The 24701-nt window shown below is 39.8% G+C and overlaps 1 protein-coding gene and 1 pseudogene across 2 annotated transcripts; both read right to left on the bottom strand.

Moving 5' to 3' along the window:
• Positions 1–4259: 4259 nt before the first annotated feature.
• P2ry1 (purinergic receptor P2Y1) lies at positions 4260–10409 on the bottom strand. Of its 2 annotated transcripts, none has more exons than XM_021196425.1 (2): positions 8587–10409; positions 4260–6345 (listed from the first exon to the last, which is right to left on the bottom strand). In XM_021196425.1, the coding sequence occupies exon 1, from the start codon at positions 9742–9744 to the stop codon at positions 8623–8625; it is 1122 nt and encodes a 373-aa protein (XP_021052084.1). In that variant the 5' UTR covers positions 9745–10409; the 3' UTR covers positions 4260–6345; positions 8587–8622. The 2 variants fall into 2 exon arrangements, with proteins under 2 accessions (XP_021052084.1, XP_021052085.1); XM_021196426.1 differs by having other exon boundaries at positions 4260–6070.
• Positions 10410–16314: 5905 nt separating this feature from the next.
• On the bottom strand, positions 16315–16958 carry LOC110320653 (annotated as a pseudogene).
• Between the last annotated feature and the right edge of the window lie 7743 nt (positions 16959–24701).

The following is a 24701-nucleotide window of genomic DNA, read 5'->3' as shown; positions in this document are numbered from 1 at the left end:
GGGAAGGGGAAGGGGAAGGGGAAGGGGAAGGGGAAGAGAAGAGAAGAGGACTCTGGTTGTGGGTAGCTGGACCAGCTGGAGATTTGATTATTGTCCTCCATCAGTATACCTGATGCCTGACTAGTATGAGAAGAATGTTTGAATTACTGGACCCAGACTCTCTGTCTGCCCATCTTCTTTTAAGAACCTTACGAAGCAATTCACCCCTCAGTATAGCTTTTCTGACATACATTCTAGAATACAGCCATAGTCTTTTCCCTTGCCAACACCATGTCTCCTTTCTTATTACCTTGAACACCAGACAAGAGCCTCCTAGCTCTTTGCTGCTTAACATTAATCAACTGCCACATAAACTCGATTTTTGGAATAATGACAGGTAATTCTTGCTAACTGATCCCTTACTGATTGTGTCCTGTACCTAACTTCAAATCCATCTTCCTATAGAACTTTTGCAATTTTCTGCTACACAGGGATATGGCTATTGTCCCAGACTCACATGATAGATCTTCAGCATTCCAATGGCCTTTACTGTCAGACTCAGTAATACAGTTGGATACTTCTTTTGCTATTGCTATGTTGAATTCACCCTCCACCCCCACTCCACCCCCACCCCACTGCCAATTTCCACATGTAGCTTCCTTCCTCAGGAAATCTCTTTGCCTGGTTTTCCATTTCTTATCTTGTTACTTCAAACCAATGACCTATAATGCCTTTTCTCTCCATCCAACATACTTCTTGAGCAGTCAAAAATATCGTTTTATGGTTTAAATGTGCCCTCAATAGCAGCAATCCTTTGCAGCCTATGAATCCAATGGACACTTTATACTTGTTTTTATGACTCATGAAAGAGAATGATATCTTCCACAAGATTCTATTTTGAGACAGATTTCCTCAGTAGTGGGACAACTGTCATGGGTCTTCAATGACTTAGTTCTGTCTGCTTACATTATCTGTTCCATTCTTGTTGGAGAAACTATAGCTCACTAATCCTGCCTCTCCTTCTCCATTGATCTTTCCTTCTGTGCAGATACTCTCTAGGAGGCTGTGGCTACTGTCTTGATTACAGCTAAAACTTACCCAGGGACAATTACTGAACTTCTTTCTCTTGCAATAAATCAGTCCTGAACTGTAGAATACAGTTTGCCATAATATTACATTGTTGCATGTAGATTCTGTGTGTCTCCCACTCAGCAAGCATGATGGACAGAAAGACCACCACTTTCCCTCTATATTTTCCAAGTAAGAAACATCACTAAAACATTTTTTTTAAATTTTAAATGCAAATATTTTTGCATTCAAAGAATAATGATAGTGATGAGTAATTTTAAAATAAATAAATGAATGTGATTGTTTCATTCCACACACTGTTAACGTAGTTCCAGAAAGACAGCAAAGCAGCTCAAGATTCTTAAGTAAAAGACAGATAGTGGTTGGCAAGGTAATGTCTCTGGGGACATGTCATTCCTTCAGCTGGCCTTTCCTTTTTAGACAGGCTTTTCAAGAATGTCTCAGTCTTTGTTCCTGTTTCAAGCTCTGCAGGCATCTTTCTTCTGATATATAATTAGATCCCCCAGCACACAAAGGCAGACGCCTGTTATTGTGACTGGGATATGGCCATTGTACATGAGAATCGGCAACCTAGCTAGTAAATGATTCTCTTGTCAGTTTGCTCGGTGTGAGTCAGTCCCTCAGTGTTGGTGAACTCTAGATGAACTGCTGAGATCAAGTTTCTGTATTGGCACAAATAGAGACCAGACTCTGGACTGTGGTGATTGAAAATAAACCATGAACTTAAGAGGTAAGGCCTGAAGAGGGAGGCCAGTAGGCACTTTCTATTAATATGCTTTTAGCTGGATATACTTTGTCTTCTGTATCTTTGTCTCACAGAGTAAACACTGAACCCAGTACAACGCATAAACATGTTGGCTTCTTTCTTACTATGAATTTGAATGGTAATGAACTGAGTAAAGGAATGGTATTATGTGTCCACAAGGTCTTTCTCATAAGGAGAGACCCACAAAGCTGCCAAGTATGATTGGAGGCATCAGAAATCTGGAACAAGGGCACTAAAAGCAGCACTTGCTTGCAAATTGCCAACAGAGTGGTTTCATTGATTCTAAACGAAAGAGCAGAAACTGACCCTAACATGTTTCCCTGCTGTTCAGGGGTGCACTATGGGGAATACTGTACATATTTTGCATTACTCCTCCAGCACTATTTACGTCTATCATGAAGCCCTTCATCTAGTTACAGAATACACAGCTGAAAGGTTTAAACGTCCTGACCAGGGAACACAAGTTGTAAGTAGCAGCCTTGTGTTTAGAACTGAGGTTTTCTGATAGCAAACTCCTCTTCTTAAACTGAAGTGAATGGACACGGTCCAAGCCTAAAGAAATGATAAAAAGTCATGTTAGCATTTGTACAAATCGAGTGAAATGACTTCAAATACTCATTTTTGGAAATTCTGAATGGAAGAAAATAAGTTTTTTTTTTTTTTTTTTAAAATGGACTGCATGTAATAAAGATAAATCTGTTTTTCCTTTTTCATTTGTTATTTATTACTAAGTAAATGCATTTGCATTTATTTAAAAATGTTTTGAGAAACCATGTGTTATCTTGTTTCTTTAGATTCATGTCTTCTCTGACTAAATGAAGTCATGAATAATTTACAATTTTTGAACATGTCTGTCAAAAAGTAAAATTTCTAACAAAACCTATGACATAAGCAAATGTAGACACACACACACACACACACACACACACACACACACACACGGAAATCATTTCCTGATACTGATCAACCCTATTCTATTTTCCTTGTTGAAGCTCTTCTCTCTAAACCCATTATACTAACATGTTCCTTCTTCTCTCAGCTTTTGAATGGAAGTTCTAGTCTCACCTGACAGAATTTACTGGATTATCTCCAAGACTTCATGGGGGATTTGCCCTCTCCTCACTGGTGATTTCTATCCAACAGGCAAGCAAAAAAAGTAGTGAGAAATTTTTTTCTAATTCTGTATGAAAACCTCCATGCCCCCACCCTGTTCGCAGCTCTATTGCTGGGTTGCAGTGATCTGATCAGTCGCCCAGCTCAGGGGCCAGACACAATCACAACTGTTGGTTTGGACTGTATGTCAATCCCAGCAGCCATACTGATTGCTCAGGGCAGAATGTCAGGATGAGCCCAGAGTACTGCAACTCTGTGGGATTAACAAGTAAGCACAGGAAAAGCATTAACATAGATTTCAAGTGACATCTGCTGTGCCTACAATGCTTGTGCTGCCAGCACTCAAACCATAACAGATGGACTCTGAATATATGGACATATGAATATATGTTTTTACAGTTGGAAATGGAAGCTCTGACAGTATTTGGGGGTCAGAATTCTCGATTTCCTGAAAAGAGCTTTTAAACTTCTAATCTATTAACAAAAGGAAGAGAAATAAAATTCACTTTTATTTCCAGAAAAAAATGTTCTGTAACTCTAAATTTAAAGTGACTTACAAAATCCAAGTGGTTAAAACTTTAGGAGAAACACTTAAGTATCAAGATAGTTATATGCGTTATTCACAAGTATGAATTATATGAATTATAAACACTCCAACATACACACACTCTAGTACACTACACACATATGCTGAGATACATTCTAGCACACATGCACACTCTAACACATTTCAACATACAGACTCTAGCACACACACACACACACACACACACACTTACCAAAGCTGATATCAGAAACAGTGCAGTCTGGCTAGTATGTCTAATGATGGTGTTCCTAAGCACTTACTGGTATCTTCAGGGCTACCAAAGATCCCGATGTCCTCTCCACAAGAATTTGTTACAAGACGCTTCTGTAGATGCCAGAAAACCCAGAACAGAAGCATTGCAGGTTTATCTTCTCTATTACAATAATCATTTAAACATATTTTAATGTGCGTGCGCGCGTGTGTGTGTGTGTGTGTGTGTGTGTGTGTGTGTGTGNGAGAGAGAGAGAGAGAGAGAGAGAGAGAGAGAGAGAGAGAGAGAGAGAGAACGGAATAGAATAGAATAGAATAGAATAGAATAGAATAGAATAGAATAGAATAGAATAGAATATTGACATATCTTACATGAGGACTCTCCCTTTATCATAAAATATTATAGCCCAGTTGTCATTTTAAGAAATTACCCAAATTAAAACAAAGAGTCTTGCAGTATATGTTAAAATGTGAGGAAATATTTGAGCAAGAACAGTCTAATAATACAGACACCATCACCATGTTTCATAGTTTTATTGAATCTCAGTTTTAATTTTCTATGATAAGAACGATTCTAATGAACATAGTTATGAAGCTCTGCTGTTATTATAAATAGCAGATACAAGGTTGGCTGCCATGCCTGGGACACACACACACACACACACACACACACACACGAGCAAAGTCACAGAAACATGGGCGATTCTGCAGCTCCCTGCAGTCAAACAATACTGTGCTTTTACCGGACATGAACCTCTTTTGAATACAAAGGCAATTATACACAATCAACCCAGAGGTTTTTAAGCTACCACTGATGAGACAGACCTGAGAAGGCTCAAAATGCCCAGTAACACTGCTCCATACCACTCAATAGCACTGTTAACTACAGATATCTGTTTCAATCTTCTACATGAAAATCACAAATGTTATAAAAATAAAATTTTCTTGCAAAAGCGCTAAAACAATGTAACTCAAATGTACAAATTTTGAAATGTAACATAAATTCACCTTCATTAAAAAAAAATGACAGAATTTAGCAGCCAAATGACATAGGTATCACTTAACATGTTGGCATTAAGTTACCAACTGCCTGAAGAAAACAGATTAAAATCAATAGCAATGCTCAATTTCTTGGTAGTGTTACAAAACAAAACAAAAAAAAACCAATAAAACAAAACAAACAAACAAACAAAAAAAACACCTCAAAGAAGATTGTACTATGTTGCCTTAAGAAAAAAAATACATTGTAACGCTTCAAGATCTAGTAGAAAACACTTTTCTCTCCCTGTATCACTAAAGTTTGTCTTTAAATTCTCACATTATATCCATACCACCCAACCTACTAGACATCTAAATCATCAATTTTGAATAGGAGACAAGCCTTTAGCCTTTGGCAGTGGAAGCTGCGACCATAGTTAGAGCAATATTCTAAACTTTCTGAAAAGACAACACAAACTTTCTATAATATAAATATACATATATAATGTATGCAATATATAACCTGTCTAAAATATCCTATACTTGTTATAAATCTTACAATAATCTAATACCAAATCATGTCTTTATAGCAAGATCCCCACACAAAAGGAAAGCATGCAAGTTCAAATCTAGAGAAAATTAAACACTTGTTATAAAGCACATTTTCATCATTTAGATACAAATACAAACTGGTCTTAAAAGTTCAAAGTTACTAATATCTGAAAAAAGCATCTTAAATATAATTCTCATTTTATCTAGCATTATATATTACTGTAAAATATACATGTGACATTTGAACATTATACACTGCAATAAATAGAATTTACACTAGTACATTGTATCTTCAATCTGTACAACGGAAGGACCACAAACCTGTTCAATAAATACTATTACAATGATTACATTCAACCAATAGAAGAAAAGCTTCAATACATATTTACGAGTATCACATCTTCTAAGTCCTGTCGATAGTTGAATTCTAGCTGCTACTAAGTACTGATATGTGTTATATCAAGATGGGTTAGTGTCCTGGCTGAGTGACCAGAGATTTACAGGTTTCAACCTTTCCATACCACAGTTGGTGGAAAATGAGAACTTTATCCAAAGACTAGACTGGAGAATCCTAGGAAGCAGAGAAGCAGATTCCAAACAGTTCTCACTGCTTTCCAAGATTTACCACAGCACCTACGGCATCAACAAATGGTGTCCTGTCACTTTTCCTGTTCATGAAGAATGGGCTTCCGAGTTTCTTCTCAGTGGCCACATCATGGTTTTAGTTTTGAATTCCGTCTCGTGTGCTAAGTTTCTTCTTAATTTATCATTTTAGATCAATGCAGGTTCAAAGCAACCTTCAAAGAGTCAGAGACAGCACTTTGTAAGGAATAACAACAGACAGCAACAAGAAAAACAAACCCTTGAGCTTGGAATGGAATGAAGACATCTTCGTAGTGTGAAGTTTAATGACTCGCTAAATCTTACAGTTTTAGGTGTCTTTCAACAAAACGTCAACATAACTGTATATGAAAACCCCTACTCAGGTGGCACACACTGGTCTTTTGGTCAATAGAGTGTTGTTTCTTCTTGACCTGTGCATGCATAGGTCATCTCAGGGACGTCTTGTGACCTGGAAGAAGTTGGCACAGTCAGTCTTGGTACTATGTTGACATATCATTGTTTATTTAATGATGTAGTAAGCTAGGGAAGAACACTTTAGGGGCTACAGCAATAGGTCAGTGGTTGAACTCTTGCCTAGTATCTACGAGGCCCTGGGGCCAATCCCTAGAATGAGGAACATGAAAAGAGAGCAGATGGATACTTTGGTCCTCTAACCAAATACAAACCCAAAGAACATTTTCTGGAAGTTGAAACAGGGCATTTAACACATATCCGAAATCAGGCTGATATCCTAAGCCCCAAATAGAGAAAACTGTATTAAATAATGAGGAAATGATAAAGACATATGGAGCGCTGAGCTGTGGGTTTCTGAAATTTCCATTTGGGTCAGTTTAACAAAATTACTTTTGAGCCACTGAACAGATTTAAAGTGTCAACAACAATAAGGGTGTATTTTAGATTTCTGTCTGTAGGATTCTGAAACAGAAAATGTTGCATTAGTCTTAACCACTTGAGAACTCTGAAAATCTCAAAAGCCGGAGACACAGTAAATGTCTTCTTTAGTTGGCTTCTTTACCTCTTTATGTTAGGACTAAATGTCTAGATGAGACCCATTGTATAGGAAGGCTAAATACAGTTTTTCTTCATGGACCGAGTAATAAGACATTAGGCAAATGGAAGCATTCCAAAGATCTCCCAGATCCCCAGTCATTTGGATGTTTAAGAAGTTACATCAAATCTGAATCTTATGTCATTTATCCAACTGGGCACAAAGGTTGTTTTCTCAGATAGTACTTTAAAAGCAGTGTCTGCCATCACTTACAAACTCAGGAGGTAGCTGTGGGAGGACTCACTTTCATTGCTAGAATTCCTTGGACATCAGATTTGTTCATTTGCACTATTTAATTCCTCATTATTTTAATTAAATTAAATTTGACCATTTCAAGGGTTTTAAATGTAGCAATTTGTTATTCATTGGAAATTGTTTTTAAAATGCAATGAACTTTATAAATATTTCATTACTGTCTAGAGTAGAAAACACTGCTTTCTCTTTACTGTGAATGAGCTGACGAACACTTGTAATGGAATTCTCTTCAGTTTTATCATGCCTCAAGCACTTAAATCTTAATTTCCTTTATTTTCTCCACCATCTTGGCACACCTAAGTGATTTCCTTGCATCCCCTTTCATTCTGCATTTAATATTTTGGAGAATCTTAAAGAGACAGATAGAAACCTGCCATTATTATTATTTTTTTTTTAGTTTTATATCCTTCTTTTTGAACTCTTCTAATCTCTAGCTGCAGAAAGCCACTGTCAGCCATGGCCCTCTGAAACATGGACAGTCCCGCCCACTACTCCACAATCTGCTAAGGGTTCCACCACTGCCTTCACCCTTTAGTCTGAAATTTAACTGGGATTTCTCAAAATTGTTTTCACAGACGTGAGGGAGCACCTGTCTTGGAACACAGAGTCCGAAGACACTGCACAGCAGTGGTGCGAGTGAGAACTTTTTATCCCAGGAAGCCTAGGAGTCCACAGTGTTTATAAGAAAAACACATGCACTTCAATTATTGTGAGCGTATCTCGGCAATAATACATCTGCAGCCTCCCACCACCAAACATTAAAGAAGTGATGCTTATTAATCAGTTTTCCAGAAATAACTGGAAATGTTCCTTTTACTCACAGAAAAGTTCATTGATTTTATTTTTCTATTCAATTCCCCAGATGACATCAGTATGCTTCTGAAGAATTGAAAGACATGAATATCAGGCATCTGCTCACTGTTCAATGGACTGACTAGTACTTCATTATACTATGCCAAATTGTTTAAAGGATAGATTTTAGTTTGTTTATGCCAAGAGCTATTCACAGCAACACAGGCTGAACCAATCACAGGTTCAAGTTCCAGGTGGCCAGTTGTCTTGGAGACATTTTAATATCAAAATTGCTCTGCTACACATTCTCTCTCTCTCTCTCTCTCTCTCTCTCTCTCTCTCTCTCTCTCTCTCTCTCAGAAAAAGCCTATGAATTAAAAAGGAGGAAGGGGAAGTGTTTATCTAGTAGCACTGTTTTATTATACATACTTCTATTCAGTAAGAAAGGAGATTACAGGAAAGAACAATAAATGTGGGTGTGTGCATCAAATTGATGCTTCTTAATTTTTAGACTCAAGACTTTCTTGTTTGGAGTATTCTCTTACATTACTAGGAACTTAGGAAGAAAAGCATCTGGTTCTATGAGCATCCTACCATGTTACAAAACTCAGGAGTTTGGATCTCGTGCCTTCACAAACTCGTGTCTCCATTCTGCTTGAACTCAGATAAAATGTTGAGAGTCATTTCTTCACTCTTGGATTGTAAATTGGCCTCACTCCTCCTGGAAGCTTTCCTGGTGGCTCGGGACAATCTTCTTCTGAATGTATCTCCAGCCAAGAAATAAAGAATGGGGTCCACACAGCTGTTGAGACTTGCTAGACCTCTTGTTACCTGATAAGTGGCATAAACCCTGTCGTTGAAATCACACATTTCTGGGGTCTGGAAATCCAACCGTGCTCGCAAATTCATTGTTTTCATCACATGGAAAGGGATGTAAGACACAGCAAACACCGTCAGGACAATTATCACCAGGTAAATGGATTTCCTCCGGAGCGGAGAGTTGTCCAGGTCATTGTAAATCAAAGCTTTAACAATTAATCCATAACAGCCCAAGATCAGCACCAAAGGGATGCAGAACATGGCCACAGTCGTGCACATACTGTAGATGAAATAACTTCGCAGGTAATCATCGGACGTGGTGTCATAGCAGGTGACAGTTTTGTTTTTCCGAATCCCAGTGCCAGAGTAGAAGAGAATAGGGGAGATGGCCACCACCACAATGAGCCACACCAGCACACTGACATAAATGGCATTCTTTTTCTTGAGCCTGCCCAGAGACTTGAGAGGGTACACCACGCCGCTGTACCTGTGTGCGCTGATGCAGGTGAGGAACAAGATGCTGCCGTAGAGGTTTACATGGAAGATGAATCTCTGCAGCTTGCACATAGCATCCCCGAAGATCCAGTCAGTCTTGTTGAAGTAGTAGAAGATGAGGGCTGGTAGGGTGAGCACGTACAAAAAGTCGGCCAGAGCCAAATTGAACATGTACACGGAGATGCCGCTCCAAGGCTTCATGTGGAAAACGAACATCCAGATAGCCACGCTATTGCCTAGGAAGCCTATGATGAACACTAAAATGTAGACGGCCGGCAGGTAGTAGAACTGGAAACCAGTCTTGGTCAGGGCACATTGGAATGAAGAGGAAACTGCTGCAGTTGAGGCTACAGTACTGTTTCTCCAAAGCGAGCCCAGGCCAGTCAGGAAGGCAGCATCCGTCCCGTTGGGGACAGCCGACCAAGGCACCTCGGTCATCCTCTTCTTTCCAACTCAGGCAGCTACTAGGAAAGGCAGACCGCGGCGAGCCGGCAGCAGCGGCGAGAGACTCAGAGCGCATCGGAGGCGCCGGCCAGGGGCAGGGACCGCGCGCGGGAGTTCCCCACGGGTCGGAGCGCGCAGGGGCTCGCCCACGCCGGCTCTGGCCGCGCGTTTGTCGCGGGCCATGAAATTCGCCCGGAGCTGCGACCGATCCAAGCTGAAGGACGGGCGCGCAACTTCCCGGTCCAGCTGGCCGCGCTGAGGTTACACAACAGGACGCGCAGGGCACCTCCACCAAGTTTGCAAGTGCGCTCCCGCGCAGGGCGACTGATAGGCGCTGCTCAGAGCGCCTGGGGCGCGGCGGGTCAAGTCCAAGCAGTTCGGCGGTTCCCAGCGGCCCGAGGGCGCAGGCCAACCACCTCCTCTCTGTGATCAACTTTGCCTGGCCATCTGCCTACTCCCTACCTTACAACCCGGGACCTTCACCGGGGACGCCGCGACTCTTCTTCCGACCGCATTCTGAGCCCGCGCTCAACCTTGGAGGTCTTTGGGAGAGCGCGTGGCCTCGGACCCTGGCGTACTACCTACCCTGTACCCCGCTCGCAGTCCATGAAGGCTGCAGCTGGTCTCGGCGCTCGGCTGGGTCTCGAGTGCAGGGGGCAGGAGAGAGAGCCAGGCTCCCAGCGGGGTGGGCGGAGCCTGGGAGCCCGGGCGAGTCCGTGCACCGCGGGGAAGCAAGGGGCGTGTCTCCGCCGTGCAGGCTTGGGGCCGCCCGCTCAGGGCTGGACGCCCAAGGCGGGAGGTGGCCTCTGGAAGCAGAGATCGCGGTGCCCCTGCACGCCTGGCACGGCCGCCACCACTCGAATCAGTGGTCAGAACAAAAGGTGCTCTAGGGCAGCGGTGGCTTCTGGCCAGCGTATGGCTGGAGGGGTTTCCTCGGTCATCCACCGGCTAGCTCTGTAAAGTGAAGTTGCTGACACACTGAAAACCTTCTGGACGCTGGCAGCGTTCTGTCTAAAGCTTTGAGCTGAGCAGTCTGAGACAGACATCTCCAGAGCCTCCCCGGAACTCGCAAGGTGTTTGCAGGCTCCAGACAACCAGCGGTTTGCAGGTGGGCACGCCCTGGCCCTGCACAGCGCCTTGCTTTGCCCAACGCGTGTAGGAACCTGCTGATCCCAGAGGGTGCCAGCTCTGAATGAGTGAGGGTGGTAAGCGGCATGGGCAAGTCGCTTTCTGCCCTTCATGTCTGTTTGTTTTTATTGTTGTTTGCTTTATTACTACTCCAAATACTATTTTTTGCACTACTTAGAAAAATGCTAATACTCCAGCATCACTGGTAACATTATTGTGAGAATGTACATAAGAGCCTGGTCTAACTACTTAGTTAATGCAGCACACATCATCAGTCCAACTTGACTGCTAACACTTGCTGGAAAGAACAAGTGCCCTCCGTCAAACCTCCAGTTGCCATTTACATACATTTAAATAATAGAGACTACAGTGAAAGTGATTCAGAATCAGGCTGAATATTAAACATGGCTTTATAAAGAAAGAGGGTTCATTTGTTGAGTGATAACTTTACAGTTTGGCTACTAGAGGAACTGACATTTTAATTTTATTTCTTACAATGTCTGTTCCTCTAGTAGATACCTTTTAAATGTAGACAGAGACCAATGTAATTATTTTATTTATTGTAAATCTTAGTCTAGGGCTCCAAGTGCATAAAAAAATGTGGTCAATATATTCCAAAAAATGTGTTTATATTTAATTGTAAACTAAATGGATTGTTTCCTACCTGAAGACATAATTAAACAGACCCACCCAAGAAGGGAACCAAGCCCTTCTTGACAATCTATTGATTAATGTATCTTATGTGCCATGTTAACAAATACATTTTTCTTGTAGAAAAAAATACGATAGAATATCTTTGACTATATACTATAACCATTTCTTTCTAGTCTCATATATTAAATGACTTTGTTCCCCTAAAAACACTCAAGGAGTTGGTGATCTATCTCAGCCGCTAAAGGCATAAGGCACTTACCGCCAACCCTGAGAGCCTGAGTTTGATCCCATTACTCACATGGTGGAAGGAAAGAACCAACTCCCACTTTCCTGATACCTGTGCACCCATACTGTGGCACTGTGGCACATGAGCATGTGTGCGTGTACACACACACACACACACACACACACACACACAGAGAGAGAGAGAGAGACAGACAGACAGACAGACAGACAGACAGAGACAGAGAGACTGACAGAGACAGAGACACACAGAGAGAAACTAAATGTACAGGAAAAACAAACATAGGAAAAAAAAGAGGAAAACCATGAGCTCCTTGCTCAGTCCCTTGGTAGGAAATTACTCCCCACCACCCAGCAGATCCTTACAGGAACAGAAAGCTGTAAGTACAGAGACAGAATGAACACACTGGTGCTGTTGAGTCGTTGCTGTACCCAGGAACACAGTGATGATAAATGAGACCAAGCCCAAGTGCAAAGGTGTTGCAGTTACGAAACTGCTGTTACCTTTCTGTTACGTCCCAGTCTTCATACCTGATGATTGCGTAATTCTAACCTTAACAGATATTCTTCTATTGTTTGATTGACAGGTTACTAGCTGGGCTGCATGGTCTACTATGAAGGAAAAGGAAACTAGGAAAACCTCTAAGCATTTCAAGGGTATTCAAGAGGTTTGGCTCCTCACTCCTCTGCATTTTTAATTTCATGCAATCTAAACAATATACAACCTCCCTCAGAAGTCTGTAGCAAATGCATTAGCTCATCATGTGAGTGTTTTGAAATCTACCTTTGGTCCAAATAGTGCTAAGTACTTTCAGACAGCCTACTAGAAATTTGGGGAACTGATATAATTAACCAAACTGTATCATAGCTTTGGGTTTTTAAAAGAGTGATTATTTTAAAAGCGATTTTTATCATATTTAACTATGTGTTCACTCTATTCTTAAGTTATATTTAAAATAAAGATATACATTGTAGGAATAAGATAGTCATTTGTTGGCAACTTTCCATTCCTAAAATACTGAATTAGATTCAATGAAGGAAAAATTAAAAGATCTTTCAATACAGACTATGCCCGTGTTCATATTAGAATACAATGTCTTAAAAGCATAAGAGAAACATGCCCCATAATGCTTCCAGCATGTGCTGCAAGTACTTGGATACTAACTGGTATTGAATTTGATTTACAGTGTATTGGGTCTTGGGTACTTAAAAGTATTTGTCCTTTGATATGCCTAGTAGTCTGAACTGGAGACCTGGGGCATCAGATGTCTCTAGCCTCCTCCTCTTCTGTCTGTAGTCTCCTCACTGTCTTCTGCAGTGAGGTACAGAAGGTAGAATGTCTGGTGCTCAGAGTGCTTTTGCCCCTTAGCCAACCATGAGAACTAAAATGGTCACTGACACTGCCTTAAAAGAAGAAATGCTACCCAGAAATACCAAGAAGTATCTAAGCAGATAGGACTAGAAGACTTCCTCTTCTATTTGCCGGCATTTTTATCAAACCTAAGAATAAAAACAGTTGGCTTTCCTTGTGGCTTTGTGCCTTTCACTCTTTCAAGTTCCCATGCCACATAAACTTTGGTTATAGAAAGTTGGTGTTTTCTTCTGATGAACCTGTTCCCTTGGGGTGGGTAGTCCTACCGTTCCATCCTTACAGTGGCTGGTAAGGGATATAAATATACTTGAAACAAATGACAGGAACACACAAAGCTTATCACAAGACCACATAACATAGCAACAAAAAGCTTATGCATGGCTTCCAGAACCCTGAGTTGGGGTGGTAAGGGAATGAAAACATGGCAAGACACATACACAGTCACACAGAGAGTAAGTGGGATCAGGTGGACTGGGTTCTCAGGTGGAGAAACCACAGAACCCCAGGAGCCTATCATGTTTATTATATTGAAACTGACAAAGTGAGGCAGGGTTAGTGCATACAGCTGAACAATGAAGCAGGTTTAGATAATGTCAGAAGGAACAGAGCATTGGCTGTTCCAAAGGAACTGGGATTATTATCCAGCACTAACATGATGACTCACAACTATCTGTAACCCCAGTTCCGGGAGAGGAAAACCCTTCTCCTGACTTCCATGTACACCACACACACATGACTCACAGACACGCATGTAGTTCAAATATTCATACACATACATTAATAAACTAATTTTAAAGTAGAAAAATTAAAAAACAGCAACAACAACAACAAAAGTGTTCTCTGCTATACCCCACTGCTACAAGTGACAACAATGTTACAGTGATAAATAATACAAGTGATAAAATGATCGGAAAGGGGAAGATTAGGGAATTCACCCACTGTCCAACACTAGAAATGGGGTTTAGGCTTGGGTCACAAGCTTTAAAGTACACGCCAGTGATAAATTTGGAAGAAGTGAAGCAGAAAAAGATGTTAAGGTCCCTGATAGGAAGGCTTAAGTGTCTGTGGCCAGTACAGGCTGAGTATATAAAACAACCAGCCCAGAAGACTCCTTCAAGACAGAAAACATTAGCCTAATTCCTGAAGGGAGTAATGGCCACAGACACTCTTAGACGCTTCTTAAATGTACTTCCTGTGTTTTTACATAGCACTCATAAACATAGTCACCAATCCATAAACAAACTGAGAAAGATAGTTATGTGAAATCTGATTTATTTGGATTTAACTCATAAGCAAAAAATTCCTTGTTCCCAAATTCTCATCATCTTTTTAAAAAGTATTTTTTATTTCATAAAATAAAAATGAAAAGATCATTGAAAATAATTCTAGTTTATGTCAGCAAGCAAGGAAGCAAAAGAAAATTTGATTTATAAGAGCATCAATGACTGCTACAGTTGTTCTGTGTTTTCAGGAAAGAGACCTTTATAGTCAGACAAGGAGACCCTGTAGAAGCTCCCGAGGCTAAGGAATAAAACGGGATGATTTCTGAGGAATACCTTCAGAAATTAGGAGAATGTTCATTAATAAAGAAAAAAAAAGTAGAGGAGGAAAATTTGAAGTAAGAAATCTAAGGAATTTTCAGCAATGTAGAGAAATAGGAGAGAAGTTTAAGGTAGTGAGGAATGAGAAAAGAAGCCAACAGAGAGTGAGAGGATTGTCCTCTGCCAAGAGGACCCAGCTGCTCCTGCCAATTATACACTTGTCATGGATTCAATCAGTAGGCTTCCTGAAATGTATTTCACTAGGGATCACAGCAGGGGGAGAAGCAGAGGAGACAAAAAGACAGTCCAAGGTTGGGGTGCAGACAGTCCAAGGAGACAGTGTGAAGGAGAGCACTGGGGAGGATCACCTCACTATGGAGTTATTGCAAGCTTTCAGCAGTGTCTCCCCACACCAACCTTAACCCTTGCACAGAGGGTATTACATCAGTTCTATAAATGCTTCCAGCCCTCACTTTAGGTTGTTTCTTCCGTTTGAGACAAAGTTCATCTGTGTAGCCTTGGTTGAGTTGTGATGTGTTGTTGTTGTTGTTGTTGTTGTTGTTGTTGTTGTTTTTAGCAATCCTCCTGCCTCTGCTACCCAAGCACTGAGACTACAGGTATGTGCTGCTGTGCCTGGCTTAGTTTTGATTTTTATGTGGGATAAGCTAAGCTCCAGATAGTCTTCATTCAAAGCTTTAGACACTCTTTTAGAAGGAAACATGGCAACTAAGGAAATCATTCCATGCGTCAATTTGTTAAAGACAAATAGCTCCAATAGCCTGCTTATAACAGCAAAATGAAACGAAACTTAAATAAAGAGCATCATAGAAATGATTAGTTTTGTTGGGAAAGAACCAGCATAAGAGTGAGACAACGCTTCAGGTAGAGAAATAACCATCTGCTTCTTAGGATTTCAATGATAAGAGGAGCTGAAACTCAGAGTATTGGGCTCAATTTGTCTTTTGTTTTTGTTGGTTTGGTTTGGAGTTTTTGGTTTGTTAGTTTGTTTTGTTTGTTTGTTTGTTTTTTGGGTTTTTGTTCTTTTGTTTTTGCCATCTTCCTCATTTCTTTTTCTTTTTCTTTTTTTTACTAATAAAAAAATTATATTTACTTAGAAACATTCAGAATGTCAACAAAACAGCCATTTTTTTTTTTTTTTTTTGCAATTACAGAGTGGTATTCAGTTAATAGAACAACAATTATCTTCGTATAAGCTGCATCAGAGACAACTGTAGATGGAAAAAATAAAACCCAAAAATAAAACCAAAAGGAAAAACAACAACAACAACAACAAAAACAAAATAAAAACCCAAACTACTGTCCCCATATATAACTAATTTGTGCTGTGCACCAACAAGAACCTGCTTTAAATTTCCATGCCAATTTACAACCCCCAGACTGTACCAGGCAAGGTTAGTGGCTATTGAAAATACCACCAGGACAGGGCTATCTAAAGACACATTCGGTAGTGGGTAGTGTGTTAACTATACAAAAAAAGACACTGTACAGTTAAAAACAAATCTTACACAGCCTTACATTTCAATTTTTTTCTTTAAAAGGAGTGAGTTGTGCACAGGGGGTTTAAATGCTTTATAGACAAGAAAAAAAAACTCCGCTAGAACCAACTTATTCATCATCATTATCTTCTTCATCTTCATCTTTCTCTTCTTCCTCCTCTTCCTCATCCTCTTCATCTTCCTCCTCCTCTTCCTCTTTCTTCTTTTTCTTGCTCTTTTCAGCCTTGACCACCCCCTTTTTCGCTGCATCAGGTTTTCCTTTAGNTCTGTAGGCAGCAATATCCTTCTCGTACTTCTCCTTCAGCTTGGCAGCCTTCTTCTCATAGGGCTGCTTGTCATCCGCTGCAGTGTTGTTCCACATCTCTCCTAGTTTATTTGCATCATCACCAATGGATAAGCCAGGATGCTCTCCTTTGATGTTGGGGCGGTACTCAGAACAGAACAAGAAGAAGGCCGAAGGAGGCCTCTTGGGTGCATTGGGGTCCTTGAACTTTTTGGTCTCCCCTTTGGGGGGGGGATGTAGGTTTTCATTTCTCTTTCATAACGAGCCTTGTCAGCCTTTGCCATATCTTCAAATTTCCCCTTTTCTTTAGCAGACATGGTCTTCCACCTCTCTGAGCACTTCTTGGAGAACTCTGAGAAGTTGACAGAAGCATCCGGTTGCTGCTTCTTGTGCTCCTCCCGGCAGGTTTGCACAAAGAATGCATATGAGGACATTTTGCCTCTTGGCTTCTTAGGATCTCCTTTGCCCATGTTTAGTTGATTTTCCTCCGCGAGGCTCAGAGTCGCCCAGTGCCCGTCCGGCTCGCGCTTGCCCCAGCGCTGTCTCTATGGAGCTCAATGTACTGCAATGTCTGTGAGAGCGGGAGCCAGTCGCAGCCTTCTCACTCTCTCCGCTCTGTAACGTTTGCCATCTTCCTCATTTCTATGTTGATTACAGAGTAGCTAGGTATTTCTGTCTCCCAGGGACTACATCATGGTGACAAGTAACATATGGTCACACCTTGAGACCCTGCATTGCTTCTTGGACACAAATGAAAACACAGATTAATTGGTAGAGTCTCCTTGTAGAGTATATAGTGTTGCACAGTATATAGTGTTGAACCAAGGGACTTTGATTGCATAACCAGCTCCCTTTGGTGTCCAGTCTGGTCATTCAACAACTGCCGATGTGTATCACATTGTCTGATGTTGTTTGACATTGCTTTGTTGAAGCTTCTCTTGTCAGAAATTAATACATCTTAAGGGCTTAAGTAACAGGTTTTTACTGCGGGTGCCATTATTATTCGTAATGTGTTTGTTGGGTTTTATCTTAATGGATAGATTTTGTCAAGAAGGTAACAAACAAAACCTGCTTTGACAAAGTGACTTTCTTCAAATGGTATATATAGAAGGAGTACAAGAATATTGGTATTAGAACCTGAAAATAGAGGTTTTTATTCTCACTCTCTTTGAGCCTTGGTGAACAATCAAACAACAGATTCAAGAAATTAGAAGCATGGGCTACTTACTCTGGAAGGAGATATTGAGGCAGGAAAGGACTGTACCAAACGTTTCTGAAATTGCTCCCACTAAAAAGCAGATACTGTGCCCATGCTTGTGACTAGAAGGGAAGAAAGGATATGTGGACTAAAAGAATCTCATGAAATTCAATTCAAGATCTCCCTCAGTGTCCCAAAGACAGAGAATTGTGCCCATGGGAGAATACAATGTTCCTAGAGATATAAGAGCAGAGCGTGGACGTCTGTTGCCTGGCTTTGGCCGAGGGGTGAGTGAACACTCATTACTAGTTAAGGACAGGCACATAGACATCCTTGAGGACTTCTGACTTCCTGGATTTAGTACAGAGAGAAAGGTTGAATATATTGTCATTTTGCCTGTTTTGTCTTTGCTAAGGTTGAAAAGTGTAACAAAAGAAAGTAAAAGAAGGAAAGTGGGGTAGGGGGAGAGAGAGAGAGAGAGACAGAGAAAGGAGGAAGAAGAAGGAGGAGGGGGAGGAGAAGGAGGAGAAATGAGGAAGGAGAGAGGGAGGGAAGGAGATTTCACATGGATGCTAGGAGAATGGACAGGTTTCTTCCATCAAAGTATAGAGCTCTGATTCCATCACAGAAACTAGCCTGGGGGCAGGCATGTGCCTGTGGGACCCTAATTATTAATTCAATTGGAAATAACCCAGAGATATATTTACAGTAGTCCAAATCCCTGGAAATAAGGGGATTGACATGAGCTTTGGAGCAGCAGAGAAATTGAATTTGGTTTAGAGAACTAGTGCCTCAGGAGAAAGTCAAAAGCAAGGATGGAAAAACTTTGGGCTGATTGCATTAGCCAGGCATAGTTAATGCTCTATGAATTCTGCTCAGGCATGAAAACATGACTGTAAGACAGACTACAGTTTCCTTTAACAAAGATACCTTTAGAGGTCAGCAGCACCAATGAATATGGCCAATTGTCAGGTTTTACATCTGAAATGCAGTTTGAAAGTCAGCTATGGAAAGGAGAAGCTGCACCTAGCCACCAGCCAAATTACTAGTATTTAGAGACTAGTTGATATTATTACCAGCTCAGAAACACATAGGATTCTGCTATATGACTGAGCCTTTCTATTGTAAAGTATACACTCAAAGGACTTCTGCACACTGCAGAGATACTTTTACATCAGTGTTCAGTGCTGCACTAGTCACAATAGCAAAAAATTGGAACCAGCTTAAACTGTCGTCACTAAAACCAATGCCAGGAATCACTACAACTGACCAAGAGAATCATGTAAGGCTAAAGTGTGCCCTCATACTGGGATGCATTGCAGTGTCTGGACTGGGATATTGGAAATTAACTGGAATAGTCACAGGATGGGAACTGTAGGCAGCAGACACGGGGAGATTTAAATAAAAATTCACTGGGTGCTATTGAAATGGAAAGAAGGACTTCAAAGTCCTAATCATGAGGCTGAAATCTCCAGAGAAAGAAGTTACAAGCCTACATGTGAGTGAGAGAGAAAAGAGGATGTGCCAACTGAGGGAACGTTACACTGTAAAATAGATAGAAAAGAAAAGGGGAATAAATGTAAGCAACTGATCTTCAAAGCCATGTATATTGTTAAGGGCAAAATAATACATTTAGGCACAGAAAGGACTTTAAGCTTTTTATTAATAACAATAACTATGTAGAGATAGATGTTCTGTATGTGGCATGAATATTAAACCACAGGGAATAAATTACTTTGCTGAACTTCAGATTATTAGTTTGATTGTCATTGTTCATTGCCAACTGGACAAACTCTAGATTCACCTGGGAGATAGACTTCTAAATGTTCCTGTGTGGGATTTTTGGGATTCGGTTAATCATCTCTGGCCGAGGCCCAAGAATGAATGAAGAAGAGACACTGGGCTGAGCCCTGAGATGAGTGCATTAACCCATTGCTCTTCTCTCTTGCACGTGGACCAAATGTGACCAGCTCTCTTAAAGCATTGCTACTGTGGCTTCCCTGCTGGCATGAACTATAACCCAGAATTGTCTGCCTAATAAACTCTTTTTCCTGAAGTTCCATTCCTTAGAGATTTTTTTTTTTTTTGTAGTCACAACAACAGGAAAAGTAATTAAGACAATGAGGATCTAGGATTTCCTGGGTTGAAGGTATCACAGATCCAGACATCACTCCAAGGGAATTAAATTAAGAGAGTAAGTAGAGGAACATTTGGTTTTCCTTATTCCTCCTTGGAACAATTAGCCAGCTAAGGTGGGATGCTGTTTCTTACTTCAGCTGTGTGAGCAGCCTAGGGCTGTATCATGAGGTAATAGAATAGATATATGACATGTTTTCTGTGTTTAAAAATATCAACACTTCACAGTGCAAAACTTCATCGTGTAAACCTCTAAAGTGACAGAAGTCTTGCTTTTATGCTTAGAGGACAGATCATGCCAACATTGGAGTAGTAATTCTCTATTCTTACTCAATGGCTCAAACTTAGCTCCTTGATGTAGCAACTAGAACTCATGTTATTTCATCTATAAGAATTATTTTTAAGAGTTAACAAGGTAAATTATGGCTAATAGAGTTAAATTATTTTTCAACTCAAGCCTTTTGCACATAAATATCCCAAGGTTGTAAGAGCAGATTATATTTTATGATACTAGATTTATGGGGTTTTTTTTGCAGATTTTTTTTTAAATCACAGCAACAGGAAAAGTAATGAAAACAATGAGTATATAGGATTCCGTGGGTTGAAGGTATCACGAATACAGAGATCACTCGAAGGGCACTCATGAGCATTCCACCTCCTCATGCGTGGAATAAATCAGGAGCATCCCTCTCTATAGCCACTCATCTCAGTATATTTTGAGAATTATGTAATGGACTTCCACTTGGAGCTGTTTGGAAAAGCCAATGCTATGCTAATTTAAATAAGTGTTTTGAAACATTGTGCTTTTCAGCAAAGCTATATAAGATCAGTCTCTACTACCAAATCAATTACACACTCTTTATATAGCTTCTCAGGAAAATGTTCCTCAGCACTGGGTTTTACTATTTACTATTTAAAATCTTAATAACATAGAATCTCTATTATTCAACCATAGTTTATTCCTTTTGAAATATTATAACAGGGAAGTAGATTGTAGGAATCCATAGAGAACACAATTATGTTTTATTTTTCCTTTTCCCTATGAGGCTTTTACATTGCTTTCTGACATTAAAGAATTTCACATTTTCTAACTCTTTCATTAATATCTTCTCAAAGCTCTTCATCATTCTTTTTCCACCCTAACATGCTGTAGGGGTAGCATAAATATTCTCAGTATATTTTGTCCTGTTTTGGCCTCTTGATCTTTACGACATTTACTGTGTTCTCTGTCTTGTCTTTTTCATTTTATTGGTTTTTCAAACTGAAAATTTGATGCAGTGAAAAAAGCACACACAATACTGTATGTTATCTTGTGTTGTCTTGCAGCAGAGAATAAATCATTCATTTACATCCATTTAACTTCCTTATCATATTGAAAGCTCCGAGACTGTCTCTGTGCATTTTGTCTGACATGAAGCCCGTTACATTCACTACCTCTGTAGCTTCGAGACTGATGAAGAGAAAAGGGAAAGAGACATCTTTAATCGTCTGCAAGCTTTTATTGTTTTATAAGCTAAACAGTTTCTTGCAATTATTTTCAAATAAGTCTTTTAGATGAATTCATCTTACTTCTTTTATCCATGGGTTTTTAAAAATGATTTGTAGTGGGTATTGAAAGAAAATTAAAAATAAGATCCTTACTGCACACAATAAACTTTTGTTATGAAAAAATATAGCAATTCATTCAATGAATATTCAGTGAATAGAGTAATGTATAAGAAATGCCATCGTGTATATGTTTGTGGGAGAAAATGCAGGCATGACCTGGCAGCCAGCCTATGAGGCACACTGTGCTTTTAAATGGGAGGCATGGTACACCATGCTTCTGAATGTTCCTGGGAGTCAGAACACTGAATTCTGAAGTAGTGTGAGTAGCCAGTAGTTGTCTTACTGGCCTGTCTGTATTCTCCAGGTCTCCTTTTATGTGATTCTTCTGCATAGAGTCTCTGGTGGTATTAGGGATTACTGACCAATCCGAAGTAATGTGATAAGCAAGAACAGTCCATAACCTTCCACTATATGAGTATTGTTTACATGCAATAAAGACAACACTGTTCTCTGAAACAGTATCTGGAGTGGGTCTTCTTGGTGCCCTTCTCTACATTGTGGTCTTCCGAAATGGAAGCATCGAACTCTAGTATAACTAAAATAACTTACTTAAATAACTAAAATAGTAATGTCAGGGCTTCAAGGTAAGATAGCATATTAGAAGTCCATTAAAACTTGGTAGGAAAAAACAGTCAAGGTAATATATAGCAAGCTCTTTCTTTATAAGAGACAAGGTCTATAAATGTCCTTATTAAGCCATGGGAGCTCTCCACAGGGAAGCAGGCAGAAGAGCTAGTTTAAAATCTTGTAGGGCAGGTAAAATGTGAGTGATATCTAGCTGCATAAGAGAGAGCAATGTGCTACTATTCACAAACATCAGACCTGAAGGGTCACGGGAGGACAAGGTAGAGAGGAAGGGTCTGAGGGACCACCAGAAAAGGACCAACAGAATCCCTCCTTAATAGAACCAGGATGAATACTGAGGCTTCAGAGACCCACAGCTGCTACTTAACCTTCCTCCTCATAACACTACATGGAACCTGCTGGTGCCTCAGGGCTCTGAGGATTCCTCTTTCAGTCTAATGTCTTCTCTCCAAAAGTATTATTTTTATTTTAATTTTAATTACATTTTAACGTCCTATCTATTTACCTGTATTTTCTGTATATCCCTCAGTTATATATAGTTATAATATATATACACACACACACATATATATATATATATATATATATATATATATATATATATATATATATATATATATAGTATAATATTTTTATATATTCCTCAATTGTGTTTTAGGATACTTCTTTTTTCTCTAAAAAAAGAACTTTTCCACAAATACTTATATAATACTGTTGCAGTGACTAACACATACACATGAGTTTAAAAAAATTCCTATAGACATAGATCCTACCTATTTGACGCTAGTAGGTTATGAACCTAATATAATTCCAGAATGTAAAACACAAAGTATTTTTAGAGATAACACAGAAGAAAATGTGTTTGGGCTGAGTGACCTCTTGTAAGATTCAATATTTAAAAACTAAAAACTCATGAAAGAAATAGGTGACATTATGAATGCCATTAAACTTAAGTTGGGAAGGAGTGGTGCACAAGGCTTGTCAGGGACTAAGGAGAGTGATGTGGGAAGATCACATGACTTGAGCCCAATAGTTCCAGGTTATAATGCACTATGGTGGAAGAGTTCTTGTATTTTAAGAATCATTGTTGGATGGAGCTTAAGAATGCCAGTAAAGCCTGTTCTAGTCAACATAATGAGGCCATGTCAAAGATACTGTGAAATATACTGTCAAGACAATAACTCAAAGTCAGACAAGGCTGTGAGAAAAATACTTGCAAAAATACATCTAATAAGATTGTACTGTAGAACATTCAAAGAATTAGCCCTCAACAAAAAGAAAGCCAACAAATCCAATTAAAATATTTAAAATATATGAATAGATAGCTCACCAACATGAACGTGCAGGTGCCAGATAAGCACGTGAGATCATGTCCAAGGTCATTTGTCTTCAAGAACTTTGAATTCAAGCATTCTTTCAAACCCAGCAGAATAGATGGATTAGAAAACACACAATATTAATAGTGTTTCATAATTCAAAATAAATTAGATGTTGAGCCATGAAAAGATATAGAGGCTCTGCCGATAAAATTAGTAAGTGAAAGATGCTAGTCAAAATTACTACCTACTATGAGACCCCCAATTGTGTGACATTCCAAAACCATAAAAACATTAGTTTTTATCAGGATTTAAGAATAAGGGGGAGATGAAAATGCAAAGCACAGCACATTTTTGTGGCAGTGAATCTATTTCATAGAATGATGTACCAGTAGATATATGTCATTGTAGCTATTTTCCAATGCACTACACTAACAGAAAGTGAACTCTAATGTACACTAGAGACTTGGAGTGATAATGATGTTTCAACCATTGCAGGTTCATCAAACATAACAAGCATCCTAATTTGGAGCAAGATGTTGATTGTAGATGACATTGTATGTGGGCTGAGAAGACATATGGAAACTCAGTGCTTCAGGCTCAGTACCATTGTGAACCTCAAATTACTCTAAAACACTTTCCTTAAAAATTAAGACATAGTTAACCTTAAAATTATTTCTGCAGATTCTCTTTCAATATTATGAATATCTCCTGTGTTAGTTACTCTGTTGCTGTGATCAAACAGGATGGCCAAAGCAATTTACATAAAAGTTTTGTTTTGGCTTATTATTCCAGGGAGATAAAAATCCATTACAGCAGAGAATCGTGGCAGCGTGAGGCAGGTGTGAATCAGGAACAGGTGTCAGAGAAATCAATCATAGGCTCAATCACAAGCAGGAAGGAGAAAGGCGAGCAGGGGTGGGCAAGGACTTGACATCTCAAAGCTTTCTCCTGGTGACACACTTTTCTCAGTGATATGGCACCACTTAACTCTCCCAAGCCGCTGCTTCATCTGTGGACTGAGTTCAAATCCACTCCTGTCAGGGAAATTTCCTACACAAACCACCGACTGCCCTTTGTTTCTGATACATTTCTGAGATGATAAAGCTGTAAAATGATAAAACTCATGAGCAGTAAAATAAAAGGAGGTGTGTAACCTTCCCAGGTGAGGGAATTAAGATTGTGGGAGAGGAATTGGCTTCCTTAACCAGTAAAGAAAGCTAAATTTTGTAGCTCTCCTGTTATACAAGAAGTGACCGGGTTTAAGAAAAGTTAAGTGTTATCAGTTTTGAAACCTAGAAGTGACAAAGCAGGTGAGAATGGAGGGTTGATGGCAAGTTATGGTAAAGGAGAGGAATCCTATGTTTGTA

This window comes from Mus pahari, chromosome 4 (genome assembly GCF_900095145.1).
Source record: "Mus pahari chromosome 4, PAHARI_EIJ_v1.1, whole genome shotgun sequence".
Lineage (NCBI taxonomy): Eukaryota > Metazoa > Chordata > Mammalia > Rodentia > Muridae > Mus > Mus pahari.
Note: the sequence above shows the minus strand (reverse complement) of the source record. Positions and strands in the feature narration are given on the sequence as shown.

Bases quoted from the DNA above. Each gene is read 5' to 3' on its own strand.
- P2ry1 (XM_021196425.1), bottom strand. From the start codon at position 9,744: ATGACCGAGGTGCCTTGGTCGGCTGTCCCCAACGGGACGGATGCTGCC.